The sequence below is a fragment of the Lates calcarifer genome, unplaced genomic scaffold (genome assembly GCF_001640805.2).
Source record: "Lates calcarifer isolate ASB-BC8 unplaced genomic scaffold, TLL_Latcal_v3 _unitig_4325_quiver_3717, whole genome shotgun sequence".
Lineage (NCBI taxonomy): Eukaryota > Metazoa > Chordata > Actinopteri > Centropomidae > Lates > Lates calcarifer.
The window spans coordinates 1-15,604 of NW_026116835.1; the positions used below are offsets into that span (position 1 = coordinate 1).

Below are 15,604 nucleotides of genomic sequence, written 5' to 3' on the forward strand. Positions count from 1 at the left end.
TTACATAAGTTGTGTGTAAACATGGTCATTGTATTACATGTCCATTATGAAATACTGTGTATGAAAGGGGATCAGGATTAACAATCTCTTGGCCTCCTGCATGTGTCTGAATGCAGAATGGAGCAGAAAGTGCCCCCAAACTGGACTACAGCTCTATGCCCCTGCTAGCTGCCCTCCACAGGTGGGTCAGAGGATTGCTTTCAAGGTAAGCCTACCCTCTTAGTCATACGGAGTATCTGCTCTGTTTTTGACATTGTGCCTTTGTGTTAACCTGATGAGTTTTGTAGCCTTGGTTCTGCTGTTTAGTTTTGAACAAAAAAAAAATCCTCTCATTGAGCCACATATTTTCCCTCAGAGCCTCAGGGAGAAGCTGCTTTCAGTCATATAGAGGCATGTGAAATAATGAACATTTTTCATGTATTACTTTGTATTACACAAAGACACATTTTATATGTTGATCTAAGTCATTTTGTATAATTTTCTGCCCCTGTCTGCATTTGCAGCTGACTGACACTGTCGCTCAGAGCTCCATCTGTATACAGTGAACAAACCTGCCTTTGCCCTCACATGTAATGTTACACATACAGAAATCCACATTTTATATGTGCTGTAGAGGTTTAAGCAAAACACAACAGACATAACAAACAGCTAATCATAGAGAGAAACTGTTTTTTTCTAGAATGGATTACTGAAATTTACTGATGGAAACATGGGATTTCTCATGTTTTTCTTTGTTGGAGAAAAAGTACCTTAAACAATATATAGATTGATGGTAAATCAGACATTTTTCAAGCAAAAATATGGACATTCACTAATTTACTCCAATGTGAGAATTTTCCCATTTTTAAATAGTTTTAAGTCTAATATCTTGGCTGAACATCTGGCTGTTAGACTGACAGTCAGAAGACAGTGGAAGATGTCACCTTAGGTTCTGGGAAATTGTGATGGGCATTTACCACATTTCCTAATAAATGAATGAGTAAAATGAATTTACAAATAATTAATCAATAAGAATGTAATATGGAGACTTAAGTAACACCAGTGTTTAAAAAAACTGAACTTAGTTTCTAGTTGTGAGGTTCATTTCCTAACATTATACTCTTTTGTGTGTTCACAGCTGTTAGAGCTAGCTGAGAACTACACTCCAGAGATATCAGAATATAAGGTGGGTTTAATAATTTCTGCTGCAGTAATCTAATATGACCATTGTCCACAAGCTGTTAGGAGGGACCTTGGAGATATCCTCTTAAGAAAGTCTTAACTGTTCATTCATACTGGAATCATGTCACTGTACATTCTAGGAGGGGAAGATTGTGAGCTTTGACCCAGTAACCAAACAGATGGAGCTGGAACTACTTCATGCTTCTCAAGGTAGGGATCAGGACATTGAACACTTTCTAAATGCAAGTCATGGAATTTTAAATGTGATTTATTTAGCAGAAACAGAAACAGATTGTACAATATTTTCTAGTTAATTAGACACATTTGTGATTATTTCTAACTTTCTGCTTCTCTCTCAGCTCCTGTGGAGCCTGGGAAGTTTGACCTGGTTTATCAGAACCCTGATGGCTCGGAGAGAATAGAGTACGCTGTGTGCAGAGGTGCTTGGGTAAGCCTTAGCCTATATCACTTCTATTTATAAATAACCTTGACAACAGAAATTGTGAAAAGACATTCATAAAGTATTCACATTTTGTTATGTTGCAGCCTTATGCTACAATTTAAAAAAAATCCTCATCAATCTACCCACAATACCACATAATGAAACAGAATTTTAGATCCATCCATCAATCATCCATACCACTTATCCTCTAAGGGTCACGGGGGGCTGGAGCTAATCCCAGCTGACATGGGGGGGGGTTACACCCTGGTCAGATCACCAGTCCATCACAAAGCCAACATATATAGACAAAACAACCATTCACACCTATGGACAGTTTAGTCACCAATTAACCTGCATGTGTTTGGACTGTGGGACGAAGCTGTGGAGACACATGCACCGGAGAACATGCAGACTCCACACAGTAGTGATGGTTGTCCTACTAGAGTCTAGAGTCTTGAACCTGCCACTTTCTTGCTGTGAGGTGACAGTGCTAACCACTGCAACAGCATGCCGTCCAGGATTCCACATTTTTTGTAAATGTATTAAAAAGGAGAAACTGAAATGTACTTAGACTGTTTGAAATTTAACACAGGTCTCTCCCATTTCCCTTGATCATCTCTGAGATGTGACACTACAGATCTAGGGTAGGCTACAAAAATATTTCTGCTACATTGAAGGTCCCCAAGAGCACAGCTGCCTCTATAAGTCTTAAATGGAAGATGGTTAGAACAACCAGGACTCTTACAAGAGCTGGCACCCAGCAAAACTGAAGGGTCAGGGGAGAAGGGTCTTGAAAACAGAGGTGACCAAGAACCCAATGATCTCTGTGGCAGAGTGCCAGAGATCCTGTGTGGAGATGGGAGAGACTCTAGTAGGACAAGCATCACTACAATCTGGGCTGTATGCAGGACTGGTCAGACGAAGCCTCTCCTCAGTGAAAGACACGCCTGGAGTTTTCAAAAAGCACCTAGATGAGGTAGATGAGAGTGGAGTTTGTGTGGCTGAAAACCAACACAGTGAGCTATAACAGGATGCGTAGGTGGGTGATAATTTTCTGTGGCTGTGTCTTCACATTCGCATATCACATATAGTCATGTGATCCATTGTTGATATCAAAATCCTTATTAGGGCAATTTAAAATTCTATGCAAACATATTTTCACACCTATTTTAACCTACATGGACATGACAAAGAGTGGTTAAAGCAGTTTTGCTTTTGTTTTTTGTCCTTTTCTCAATAATTTTAAGTAGGTGTGGTTCAGGTGGAAACTGTGATGTCATTTACACTTCTCATTTCCAACACTTTAGAAGGAACACCTGTACACCTGCTTATTCAGCGCAACATGTTGATGGCCTATTATAGCAGAAGACCAAATTAAATTCCACTCCTGTCAGAACAGAAATCTGTGGTTGCAGTGGGCACAGGCTCACCAAACCTGAACTTGCAAAACCTAGCCTAGTCTGAAGAGTATTGATTACTGCTGAGGCACGCAGATGTTAGACTCAGAATTTGGATTTCGCAAAGCAAAAGTCGTTTCAAAATGCGACTGACGACAAGCCAGCAACTTTTTGGGCAGCTTTGAACTGCATGTTTTTGAGGGGAGCTGCTCATATTTCTCAGTGAGGGTGTTCACATGTGTCTGTGGCTCTCTGGACTGATTGTGTTCAGGGTGAGGGGGGGAGCAGCAGTACATTCAATCGACCAATCAGCAGCTAGACAGAGGCAGAAAATGACCTTGTAAATGTGCTGCGTAAAAAACGTTTCCCCATAGTTTTTCCTGGGACCTTCTCCATTTTTTGAAATTGTGAGGAGAAATTTAACATGACTATGGTTCTTTTTTCCCTTTTATCTGAATGTACAGTGTTTACTAGAGTGAGTTTATTCCAGTGTTTGTTTCTCTATTCATCATACCTCCTCAGACTATGTATAGCAGCCTGCATAAAAAGTTTTTGAAATTAGAGGTAGATTTAGATGCATGTTGATGTGATGACAGCTGCTAGTCCAGACAGTTAGGTTTAGTTTATGTTAGGCTTTTTTATTTTAATTTGAAAAATGTGGATATACAGTATGTTAATATAGTAGTTTCATTGACTCGTGCAACTTAGCATGTGACATCATGTTGCAAAGTCAAACTTTCTGAGCTACTTTAGCTGCTTTTCTTGAGAGTTGGCAGCATTGGTTGTTTGCTTATGTTGACATATCCATTCAATCTTGATGACATAGATTAGCTGAGTGTCAAACTCTTAATACCTAATAACTAAGGATGTAATTTTTCCCCCCCATAACTGTATCTTTGATGAAATATTAAAGACTTGTTACCATGTTTTCAGGGGCTTTGAGTAAAGGATAATACTGACAAGTTGTACATTTGTGATTGTAATGGTTATAATGGCCAAGAACCATGTGACACAGAGTGGCTCTTTGCCCCCATAGTAGACTCCACAGAGGCAAAAAAGGCTATACCTTTTATTTTGTTCAGTCAGCACCTGTGCAAGCATGGCATCATAGAATTCATATGTCAACAACTTACATCATTTCCTCAAGTGCCTTATTAAATCACAACTGGTCCTGACAGATTGTATTGTGTTTATTCCCTGTCTGTATTGTTGACAGTAGACGGCCCTTACAGTGACAAAAGCAGTTAAACCCAAAGCCTTTCTTTTGTCTTCGAGCCCTGTCTTAGCCCTTTTCCTCTAGTCTGAGTTATCCCATTCACACAGTAATCTGCTTGTGTAATTACTCATCCAAACGAGAGAGGTGTGGGAACTGACAAAATCAGCTACATACTGTATGCTGAGTTTTATTTGTTGGCATTTGGCTGCTGTTTGTGGTGTGTTTTCCTCACACCCACACCTATCTTGTTTTAATCTTGGCTTAATAAAAGTTTGAATAACATCTTTACTTTTCTCCTGCAGGTGACAGAACGGTGGGACTCACTCCTTGAACCAAGGCTGGTTATTTAAATCTGACAGTGAATTTGTACATCCTGGTTTAGCAGGATGTATTTGCTTTTTAAAATGATTAATAATTTTAGGATCCTTTAGCTTATGCTCCAGTGCCTAAGTTAAGTTGGGAGTAACTTCTTCACATGGTGGAGTATGAGGATTGAATTGAATTTTTAAAAATAATTGTTGCATTTAAATTGGGTGTTAAAGATAAGATTCTGTTATTTTAATATGTAGATGGAATGAGTGTTTGTTTCCAGGACATTGTTTTATGTTTTGCACAGTGATGTGACTGTTTAAATCAATCTTGAATAAACTGGTTTTTAATAAAACTGTCTCCTTTGAGTACAAGGTAAATGCCTATTGTGTCATTCCAATGTAGAAATGTTCTGTCTTATGGAAGCCCATTTCTGCCGGGAAATAGAAATAGTAGCAATACTAGAAATAGATGTTAAAATGTAGAGTGAAAGTAGCAGTAGTCTAAAGATAAGATAAAGAGTGTGGTCTATACCTGCTCTATATGTACAGTGACTCGAGATAACTTCTGTTGTGAACCGGCGCTATATAAATAAAACTGACTTGACTTAAATAAAGATTAGATAAAGATTACTTGTCAGCAAACTGACTCCATAATGTCAGGTACACAGACATATCTGTTTGCTAACATTATCTATTTCTGTCTCCATAATCTACTGGTCATATCAGATCAAGTAAGGCTGACCTGGCAAAAACTGAACAAGTATGTGTTTTACAGGTTGTGAATGCAACTGTTCATTTGTTAGAAGAAAAATATGTTATTTCGTCTCTAAAAAAAAAAATCCATAGCCAAGTTTATAGTCACAGTCTTGACACGCTGTCTGTAATTTTGAACTACCATGAGTGTTTTCATCGTGAGAAAGGCGAAATTGACAAGGTCTGGACATGTGGGGAGGAATGATAGGCTACCTGACTGGGAGAAAGATGCGGAAGCTGGAGCTGCCAGCAGAAGGAAAGGAGGAAGGCGAGAGAGGGGGGGGGGCATAACGTGCCAGCAGGATGCAGGAGGCGGGAATGGTTCATTTGCTGGGTCGACCCCCAACGAGAGCAGCCGAGAGGAGGAGGCCTGTTTTTATTGCCTTTACTAACATTACTGTTATTTTTTTTTTTTGGCGGGAAAGGTAATAAACTCGCGTCCAATTAATTATATTCCATTTCATTATATTCAGGTCATGGAAGCAACGGCTAAATATACAATTTTATTTTGGTGGAAAGTCGTAGGCGGGCAGTAATACACCTGTATTATTAATTAGTAGTTTGCCTGTGACGCAATGCCTCGTCTCCAAATCGTAAATCATCGCCCTTTTCCGTTACCTCTCGCGTCTTCAGAGCCAGCGATGCTGCTTATGTCACAGCAGCAGCAGCAGCAGCACCAGTCGAACAAGTCGGTCCGGCGGAGCTGAGAACGAGAACGATGGTGGCGGTCGTCATTCCGATTCTCTTACTGTCCATTTGATGAAGAAAAATACGGCTCCCGCCGACGAAGCCAGTTGTGCAATGGAAGGACATGTTTTTCCCGACCAAGAGCAGCTATTGCAGTTTCTGAGGAGGCTCAAAGAGGTTTTCGACGTGTGTGACGAGGATGCTGACGGCTTCATCCGGGTGGAGCACTTAGTGGATCTCGGTCTTCAGTTCGGCCAAGGAGACGAGGTAAGAGGCAGTGAAGGACTGGGTGACAGGACACAGCTTCTTCACATGCGCGTCCTGTATTTTGCAAATTGTGATCGATCAACTGTCATGTTATAGACCTATGGTTAGCTCCTGCCAACAACAGACAACCTGTCCGTATTAAATGTCACAGGTGTGCGAGAGATGCTAGCATTTAGTAGCTTATTACTCAGACATCAGCTAAGCATATCTGCTGGGCTGGTGTGCTGATCTGATGTCTGCAAAAAAAACCTGACATGTTTGCTCGCTCCAAAATTCACTCTGTGTTGCTGTGTATGTGTCCATGTTATTAAAACGGTTCCCGTTCAGTCGCTGCAGGAAAGCCAGCTTGGAGTGAAGCATCACAGTTACAGTTTAACAGTTTGGGGCAATATAATCTTAAAATGATCAGAGTCAAATCAGACCCCATTCAACAGTGTGAAATGACCACTGAAACAATCTAACGTTAAGATGGATAAAATAGTCTACACTCAAAGACCCATGATGAATATATATATATATATATATATATTTGAAATTCTATGGAGACTTGAAACGATGTTTCCTAATTGGTCTGGTGGATCTTGAGATGCTTTGCCAGGAAGAATGGGATAAACTGCCCAAATGTAGGTGTGCAAAGCTTATAGAAGAAGACTCAAAGGTTTCATTGCTGCCAAAGGGTCTTCTACAAAGTACTGAATGAAGGGTCTGAATACTTTTGTAAATGAGAGATTTCAGTGCACACAGGGTTTATAAGCAGGGGCGCAGTGAGGAGGGAACATTTACAAAGATGTTGAGGGCACAGATTAGCATGAGACTTAGACTAGCTCCAAAGAGATTCCTAAATGTTGTATCCGATGCGTCATTTTTGGGCTAACAATACTGGGAGGGGTGTGGCAGCTAATGTCAGTCTTAGGTTCAGTACCATTGAGAACACGCAGCCAGTCCCAGCTTCAGTCCCAGCTTCAGTCCCAGTAATGCTAGGGAACTTTCTGTGGTACTGAGGCATGGGCCAGCGGGGTGCCAGAGGTCAATAGTAACTCTTGATTATTTATCATTTGATTGCCTTCCCCCAACGCAGCTTGTTAATCTAGCCTACGATGTCATAAATATCACGTCGTCAGATTTGAAGCTGAGTACTCCATCAATCTTAGTTACTGTAAAGGTTCTTGCTGAAAAACTCAAGGTCATGGTCAGTGTGTTTGGCTTGATGGCTAGAGAGAGCTGCTTCCAAACATGCTTGTACAACTTCTCAGCCCAGTACCAGGCTGTTCAGCATGGATTGCTTCAGAGTGAGAGTGTCTTTATGGCATGTATGTGTATGGGACATTCACTTGTCAGTGGTGACTGAACATGGTTTGGACTGAGCCTGATTCACTGTAAGTGTTGTAATTGTGGATGGAGTGTGTGTGTATGCCAACACTGTCTCCAGATTTTATTTCAGTATGATATTAAATTCATCCAGCTGATTCTCTATTACCATGAACAAAACACTTCAATTATTTTTTTTTTCAGTCAATTTATATTACTGTCATAATGAGTGGGTTTACATCAGCCCAGCCAAAAAATTTTAAGGATGAGTGGCTGGTTGTCAGCCAAACCTAAAATGGGATGCCTGTATCTCACTAGGAAGACCAAATTATCACAGGGTTGGTGGTTCAGTTCCCAGGTCTTTCTGCCAAAACATGCTTTGGCAACATACTCAACCCTGATGGTCAGACCAGCACCATGGTAGTTCACTGCCATCAGCGTGTGATTGAGAGTGTAAATGGGTGAATAAGAGAAAAAATGTGTCAAAATAAAGCAGTGTGAATGTATATGTACCTGTCAGCCTTCCAGTCTTTAGCCAGTGGCTGCTTGGAAGGATTAGAGATCAATCTGAAAACATGTGGTAAGCAGTAACATAAGATATTACGATGCAGCACAACCTTTGTGGTAAATCATCCGCTTCACTTTAAGTATTGAATTCATAAGAGGGATACACTAGCTTCCTTTACATGCAAGGAGATTTGCCTTGAAGCTGTCATGGCGGCTGAGCACCCAGAGCACATCACTAAAAATAACCCAGCCGTACGAAGAGGAAGCTACTTCTTCATCTTCCTCCTCCCCTCTCCTCGTATCTCTGTGGTCTTTGTCACCATGGTGATGAGAGCTTCACAAGGAGTCTATGAGCGGATTGATTTGTTATTAAGTAATGAAATAATCCGCCTTGCTGCTAAAAACTACGAGATGGCGCTCTGCACCAGTCCTGTATTTACATTTATTTCATTTGGGAAACATTGTTCTCTCCAGTGACACATCCAGACACATCAGTGTCTGTGGTGATTTAGTTCACTGCAGTGAGTGAAATGACATCTTAATTCCTCATGTTTATCTTGCAACCACACTGCTGATCCCTTACTGCACGCACACAAATACACACACTTGGGATTGTGACAGTATAAATGTAATAATTAGAGCACATTATTAATATTATTACATTATATTTGTATTCAACATTGTTTTTTGTGCACTAAAGAATCGTTTTGGTCTTGTTTTCACACCCAACCCATGTTGAGTTCATTTTAGCCTTACAATTTATGTTTTCATATATTGAACTATTGTGCTCACACACACTTCACATCATTTTTCAAGCATGCATCATTGAAGATTTTTGAATGTGTTTCTCCTAACTTTTAGGCATCTAAAACTTGTTTGCGATAAGCAGTCAGTCTGAGATATGAGAGTTAACCATCAAACACCACTGCACTGAGAGCATTGTTTTGGAAAAGTGAAATGGAAAACACAGTCATGGTGATAAGGAACAGGATTAGTGAATTTTATGCTTTTTGCTGTTATACAGAATTCCAGGCAAATCAGCCAAAGCAAACAACAACAACAACAACAACAAAGAAAGAAAAAAACAAAAACAACAAAGCAGAGCAGTAATTCATTTTACTGTATATGGCCATCGTTGGCAACCCCATTGACCCCAGTGAAAGTAGCTATCACTATTACTTCTGGCCACAAAACTTGCCAGTCTTATTTTAGTAAAATATACCCAAATGCTGGTGATTTCCACTGGTGTACATGTGTGACCTGAAATTTGGCCTACAGAAAAAAAGAAGAAGGACTTCCAGTACAATATTGCTTAGTGACATTTTTCAAGTGGAAAAATGTTTCTGTGCTATTGTTGGCATCCCTTAACATATTATTTTTACTCTCATTTATCCATCATCTATCTCTCCACCTTCACCTCAGGCTCACGCTATGGGCAGACATCAGGGAAACACTCTTTTAGACACCAATGTTTCCTGTGTTTTGTTTCCTTGTCTGATCTCCCCTAGTGTCTCTGCCCCCATGTTTGTCTGTCTGTGTGTGAGGGTGTGTGCTTTTGCAGAGGCGTGCCGCAGCTCTGGCCTCACCTGCTTCCCATTAGTCATCAAAGCACAGTATAAGAACCCCAGCTCTCTAACCACTCATGTCAGATTGTGCTGTGTGCTCTGTGGTGTTACACTCTTGGCTGCACTGATTTGTTAGTGTTGAGTTTGAGGCTGTGTTGTTTCTAGTGTGTTGTTGCTTTTGGTCATATGTACCTTCCTGGTGCCACATTATTCTCCTGAGGCCTGTACTATGAAGGGAGTTTAACCTACTCTGATTTAACTCAGGGTTATCAAGGAAAGTCAGTGTTAAACAGTACGATGGTGGTTAAGTTGTCAGTAAGATAGTCGGCGTTAACTTAATCGGAGTTAGTGCACGTGCATAAAACGGACGTGCAGCGTATCTCTCAGATGAAGAGCGCACGTTAATTTCTGTCGGATTGTGAGGAATTTAAAGAGACTCTAATGACACAATGTAAAACAGCGTCTGTCAACAAAGACAGGGAGACTGGTCACATGTTCTCTGGGTTCTTCATCTGTAATATTGAGATGTAAGGGACTCGTAAAATATGTGATGATTTTTCGGATACTTGGATTACAGTCAACACGTGGGTCACATGTCTGAGAATGAGCTGTTCCTGTTAATGATGTTCTGCCTGGAACACTCAGGCTGTATATGTATGAATGTAATGCTGTTGTGTTCAGTATTGAACTTCATGTTAACAGTATTTCAGCCTCAGTGGAAACTGAACCTGGATCAAATAGAAACCTTCTATAAAGAGCTACACATTCATATTTCCATCATTAATGCTGCATGTTCTGGTCTGTAGTCTACAGTTACAACAGCCTGTTGTATTATATTGTCAGGACAATAATGTTTAAATTATTATTCAAATCGATAACATGCAACACTAACAATGCTAAATTCTGCTGCTTGACTGTGACAAATTAAATAACTGACATAAAAATACCATTTGTTGGTCCACATACCTCATACTTGTTTTGTTTTGTTTTTTTAAATTGACTTGACTACTGTCTCTTGCAGGTGAAGGCCTTGTCCAGGTACCTGGATCCTAACGCTGATGGGAAAATCAACTTCAAAGACTTTTGTCATGGTGTGTTTGCTATCAAAGGTAAGAACAGTAGTTATGTGCTGAATACTGGACTTTATCCATGTGAGTAATGAGAGGTACTGACTTTTGGTACCTTTTGATAGAGACAGCCAAGCTGTTTGCATCTCTTTCCAGTGTTTGTGCTAAGCTCAGTTACTGGTTGTTGTCTGTTCCCTCATATTTACATTACAGACTCTTGGCAATAAAGCAAAAAATAAAGCATTTCCCTATAATGACCAAACTGTAGATAATCATTAGTCTTTATCATTGTCTTTGTCACCTTGAAACATAACAGAGTTTTTGATGAAGCAAAGCATGAATTCAGGGTCATACCACCACTCTCATTCCAGCCAAAATGACAATAGACATTTGGGCGACTTAATGGATATGGGTGTAATATTCTATAAATCTGACCTCTCTTGTTTTACTTTACCTGCACATCTGTGTGACCCAGCTGGTACAACTGGCTATTCCTGTAGATGAAGATGACACATTTTAACTAACACAGACTGATAAAGAGCATACTGCTCTTGTTATATCCTGCTGGTGCTGATCAAATGTTTTGAACCCCAGTGTAACGCCTCTGTTCTAACCCCTGGACTTCATCTCTCCCTAAAACTCTATGCCAGAATACAAAACTGCCTTACCCATTGATTACACCTGTACTTGCATACTGTCTGATCACTGGATCACTGGTCCATGTATAAATGTGCTACCCTGCTGTTCTTCTTTCTCAGACCCACTGTCTGTGTCTGTTAGCTCACTGTGTACCAGTATACGATTCCACTCCAAAGGGTAACTTCTTAACAGTCTGATCGAGGGCTGGGCAGTAAGGCCAAAAATATGATCATGCTTTTTTCCCCCATATTGATTGATATCAATATTTATCGCAATTTTGCACAAAACATGATTTTGAAGAGTATCCTGATAATGACCGAAGCCTAAAGAAACCAGTGGGCTCATTAAAAAACAATTTACTATGCAAACATGTTTTATCTGCCTCAGCTAAATATTAAAGATGTGTTGTAACTTCTTAAAACAAAAACCTGTGATGACTACAATCACAAATTTCTTTGACAGGGCCTTCTTTATAGAGGTGTAAATTAGACAGCAGGCAGTTTGTGAAAAGGATTTCCATCCTGGGAGTTCGTACCTACAGTTCAGCACTTTAAATCAGTTTCCTGAACCCAGTTTTCTCCACTGTGATCAGGGGCATCAGGTCTTTAACTAAGAGGTAGGAGACTGCGTTTGTTAGAGCCACACTTCTTTTCAATCACTTTTCATGTGGGCAATGGCCACAAAAGATGACACGATAGATTTTTGGTTCAGTACAGTGATCCTGCCAGGACAAACAGCCCACATTTTCATCCTCTCTTTGTGGTCGCAGGGGTGAAACCTTTTCAGGCGATTGAAAAGATTTGTTGTTCTTCCCATCTTTATTTGTTACCGACCGGCAACATGTTTATCTTACCTTTCCATAACTTTCTTTACCTCTGGTAGGTCCAACAATACTTTGACGTGCGAGGAAACGGCTGCCTGACTGGCTGTTGTTGCGTTAAAGCCTGCTGTGTGATAGGTTGTTAGAATAAAATCACAAAATCAAATGAAACTGCCCTGAGCATGACATCTGAATCGACGTAAATTTTATTGCGATCCCAGAATGAGATAAGCCAGCCCTAGTCTGAACAGCCCTGTACATTCAGTTGTAACTGACAGTTTTCTGAGGAAAGAGGCAGAGATGTGGAATACTGCATTTTTGGTGATTTCTATTTTGTTATAGTTTATTTGTCCCCATCAACTCTCTCTCTCTCTCTCTCTCTCTCTCTCTCTCCCTCCTCCTGTAAGGTTGTGAGGAGATACTGAAGATGGCTGTGGGCCCTCGCAGTGCTACCTCCAACCAGCCATCTGTTACTGACAATGGTTACATTTACCAGGTACAGTCTTTTCACTGCCTCTACCCACTCAAGCAGTGAATTGTTTAAGTCTAGGACTTTAAGATGGATGTATTCTCAAGAAGAAAGGTTAATTAGCATAAAAGACAAGTCATTAGGACGGACACAAGCCCCAGCAGAGTTAGTGAGTAAATCAGAGGATCAGTTTGATACTTACTGTGTCATTTTGACTTCCTATCTCAAAATCTTGCCTTACCTTTGGTCTTTACTTTTCGTCATTCCTAACTTCACATCTATTTTGCAGTTTTCTTGGCAGAAATAGGTGTCAGTACAGCTCTGATTTATGCAGTGTTTGGTTTCCAGCCTGCACAGTGGTATAAATGATAAAAATATCTAAGTGCAATATATCATGTGTCAGTGTGTTGCAGTGCATGACTGCTCATGTCTGCTAGAGATCAGTCCAGCTGTACAGTTCCTTAGCAATAAGAGAGAGCAAGAGAGAATAGCTGCACTCTATTTGGCCATGCTTGCATGCTGCTTGTTACGCAGAGCAAGGGTGGGGAAACCCTCGTAAATGGAGCGCAGTCAGCACATAGGATGATATGATGATGAATGGATGAATGATAATTTGAGAAATGTGGAGTTAGTGGTCCTTGTTGAGGACAGGATGAACAAGAGATCAATCTGAACAATCCCAGTGTAGCAGTTCTGTAAGTCAGTCAAACATCCTTTCCACACTATATCTCTGCTTTTGACTTGGAATAGGTTACATTTAAAAAAAAAAAAATGATGTCATTGCAGGCTATCAGTTGCAAGTATTGGCACGGTCAGTACATTAAATCTTATGTTTGTATCACACCATGTCCAACATGTAGGTTACGTTTACCAGTGCCTGTGGTTTCTCATTCTCTTGGACTATACGTGTTATTTTGTTGACACAAGCCCCATGTGCCATATCTGTTTGGTACGCCCATCCAAACTGCAGTGGATCTCGTGAGATGGAGGTGTGGCTTTGTCCTTTCTAAACCATCCGTGTGTTTTCAAATGTGAATGAGTGAGCTGTGGTGAAACGTGTGTGAGGAGTTGCTCGTTTTCAAGCTTTTAACACATTGAGCCTTTTAATATTCAAGAATACAGTGGATTTTTGTGGATTTCGGTGCAACCTCTGATAGCGTGTCTTTATTTGGATCACACACTTCCACGCGCACACACACACAGAGTGGTGTGACCATTGGCTTTGGACTGGACAGGGGACATGTGACATGAACACTTCATAGGTAAGGTGTGTGTGTGTGTGTGTGTGTGGTTCAGAAGGAGAGAATTGTTTTTTTACCTTATTAATGAAAAGAGCATTTAGTACACACACACAGAAGCAGGGTGACACAAGATTTGAAATCAAGATCAAACGATGCTTAATTTATGTGCTGTTGGTTTAGATTAGTTGTTTTTTGGATGAAGGTTTAATTAGATCAGAGTTGTATTTAACAGGGCTTACAGTGTGCATGACTGTATTAGCACTGTACTTAGTTGGTTTTGATGATTGGGGCTGCTTGAAAAATCAAATATCTCTGACAAGCTTCTGTCTGAGATGGTGACTTACAATTAACTGTGTGTGTGTGTGTGTGTGTGTGTGCCTGCATGAACATGTGCGTGTGTAAGAGTGAGACAAGGTGTGTCACTTGCCATGGCACTCCAGTTAAAGCCAGACAGGAACATGCATTATTAAAAACACACTGATCTGGGGCATGCTACATCCCCACATCCCCATTGGCAATTACAAGAGCGAGACCTGAGCTCCATCAGAAACAGCAAAATTTGGGGGATGTTTTGGAAAATAGATTAACATTTCTAATGCTGCAGTGATTGTTATAAGAAATATCTGACCATGGAATGAGCTTACCTTTTGAATTTTAAATAACTAAGCTACAAGGACAAGAAAAGTGAGTGAACCCTTCTGAATTACCTGTGTTTATGTCTTAAAATATTGTCAGAGCTTCGTCTAAGTTACAAATGATAACTCACAAGTGATCGTCTGCTCTTTGTCCATACTGAAAACAGAATTCAAGCATTCACAGTGTAGGTTGGAAAAAATATGTGAACCCCCTAAGCTGGGTTATAGCTTTATAAAAAAAATACTCAAACATTTTGACTGGAAGAGCTTGTTTGGGGTTAATGTTGCCAAAGGGAATTTGAACTGTTATTAAATCTAAGGGTTCATTTAATTTTCCTGCCAGCACTGTGAATGTGAAAGGTGTTCAAAAAAGACATGAAACATTGTTTATGTGCTGTTAATGAAAGCACATTGTGTTTATCTGTATTTGTGACTTAGATTAAGATTATATCACATTTTAGGACCAATTAATGCAGGAAACCAGGTATTCTAAAGGATTCATCTATTTTCTCTTGCCATGTAGATGGGCCTATCAGCTATGTTGTTCTTTTTGTTTGCAACTGCCATCCCATGAATGGACAAACACAGACACACAGTGTATTGTGAATGCTGGTTCTGACAGATATCTTTTAGAATGCTTTGTCTTGGTATTGAATTACACACACATAATACTGATCAAGGTAGTATGTGCACATTGTTGACATACTGATGCTTAATTTTGTCTGTTTGTGTAGGACGGTGAGGCCAGGCTGGGAGCTCCGATTATCATGTGTACTCGGTCCTATCCAGAGTGCAGAGTGTACAGTGAGGGTTGTGGGGCTGACGGGGAGTGTGACATGGACAGCAGCACTGAAAACACCAACGGCTCGACTTTTTGGACCCAAACAAGGAAAGACAGGTCAGTCACAACAATATGTGAGAAAGAGCCGTCATATATGTGAGTTGGGGTGTTCAATTTTATGTGACAATTAAAGCACTTTGTACACTCATGGTTCATTGTTTTTACTTCAAATGCAACCCTAGCCACCTCACTTGCTCAGCATCTGCTTCCGTCATCTCCGGGGAGGAGCAGTTTGAGGACTATGGTGAAGGGGAAGATGTGGATTTCATTCCCAGCAG

At 40.4% G+C, this 15,604-nt stretch overlaps 2 protein-coding genes across 2 annotated transcripts; both read left to right on the forward strand.

Moving 5' to 3' along the window:
• The first annotated feature begins 74 nt into the window (after window positions 1–74).
• Window positions 75–4,880, forward strand: LOC108898522 (coilin-like). Its single transcript, XM_018698417.2, is given in 6 exon segments — window positions 75–168; window positions 171–205; window positions 1,118–1,165; window positions 1,302–1,371; window positions 1,521–1,609; window positions 4,519–4,880. Coding segments are annotated over 6 exon segments (348 nt in total). The 5' UTR covers window positions 75–110; the 3' UTR covers window positions 4,567–4,880.
• Window positions 4,881–5,777: 897 nt separating this feature from the next.
• LOC108898521 (rab11 family-interacting protein 4A) lies at window positions 5,778–15,383 on the forward strand (the record flags this gene model as incomplete). Its single annotated transcript, XM_018698416.2, has 4 exons — window positions 5,778–6,234; window positions 10,636–10,723; window positions 12,548–12,636; window positions 15,220–15,383. Coding segments are annotated over exons 1-4 (536 nt in total), but the record flags the coding sequence as incomplete, so codon positions are not given.
• Between the last annotated feature and the right edge of the window lie 221 nt (window positions 15,384–15,604).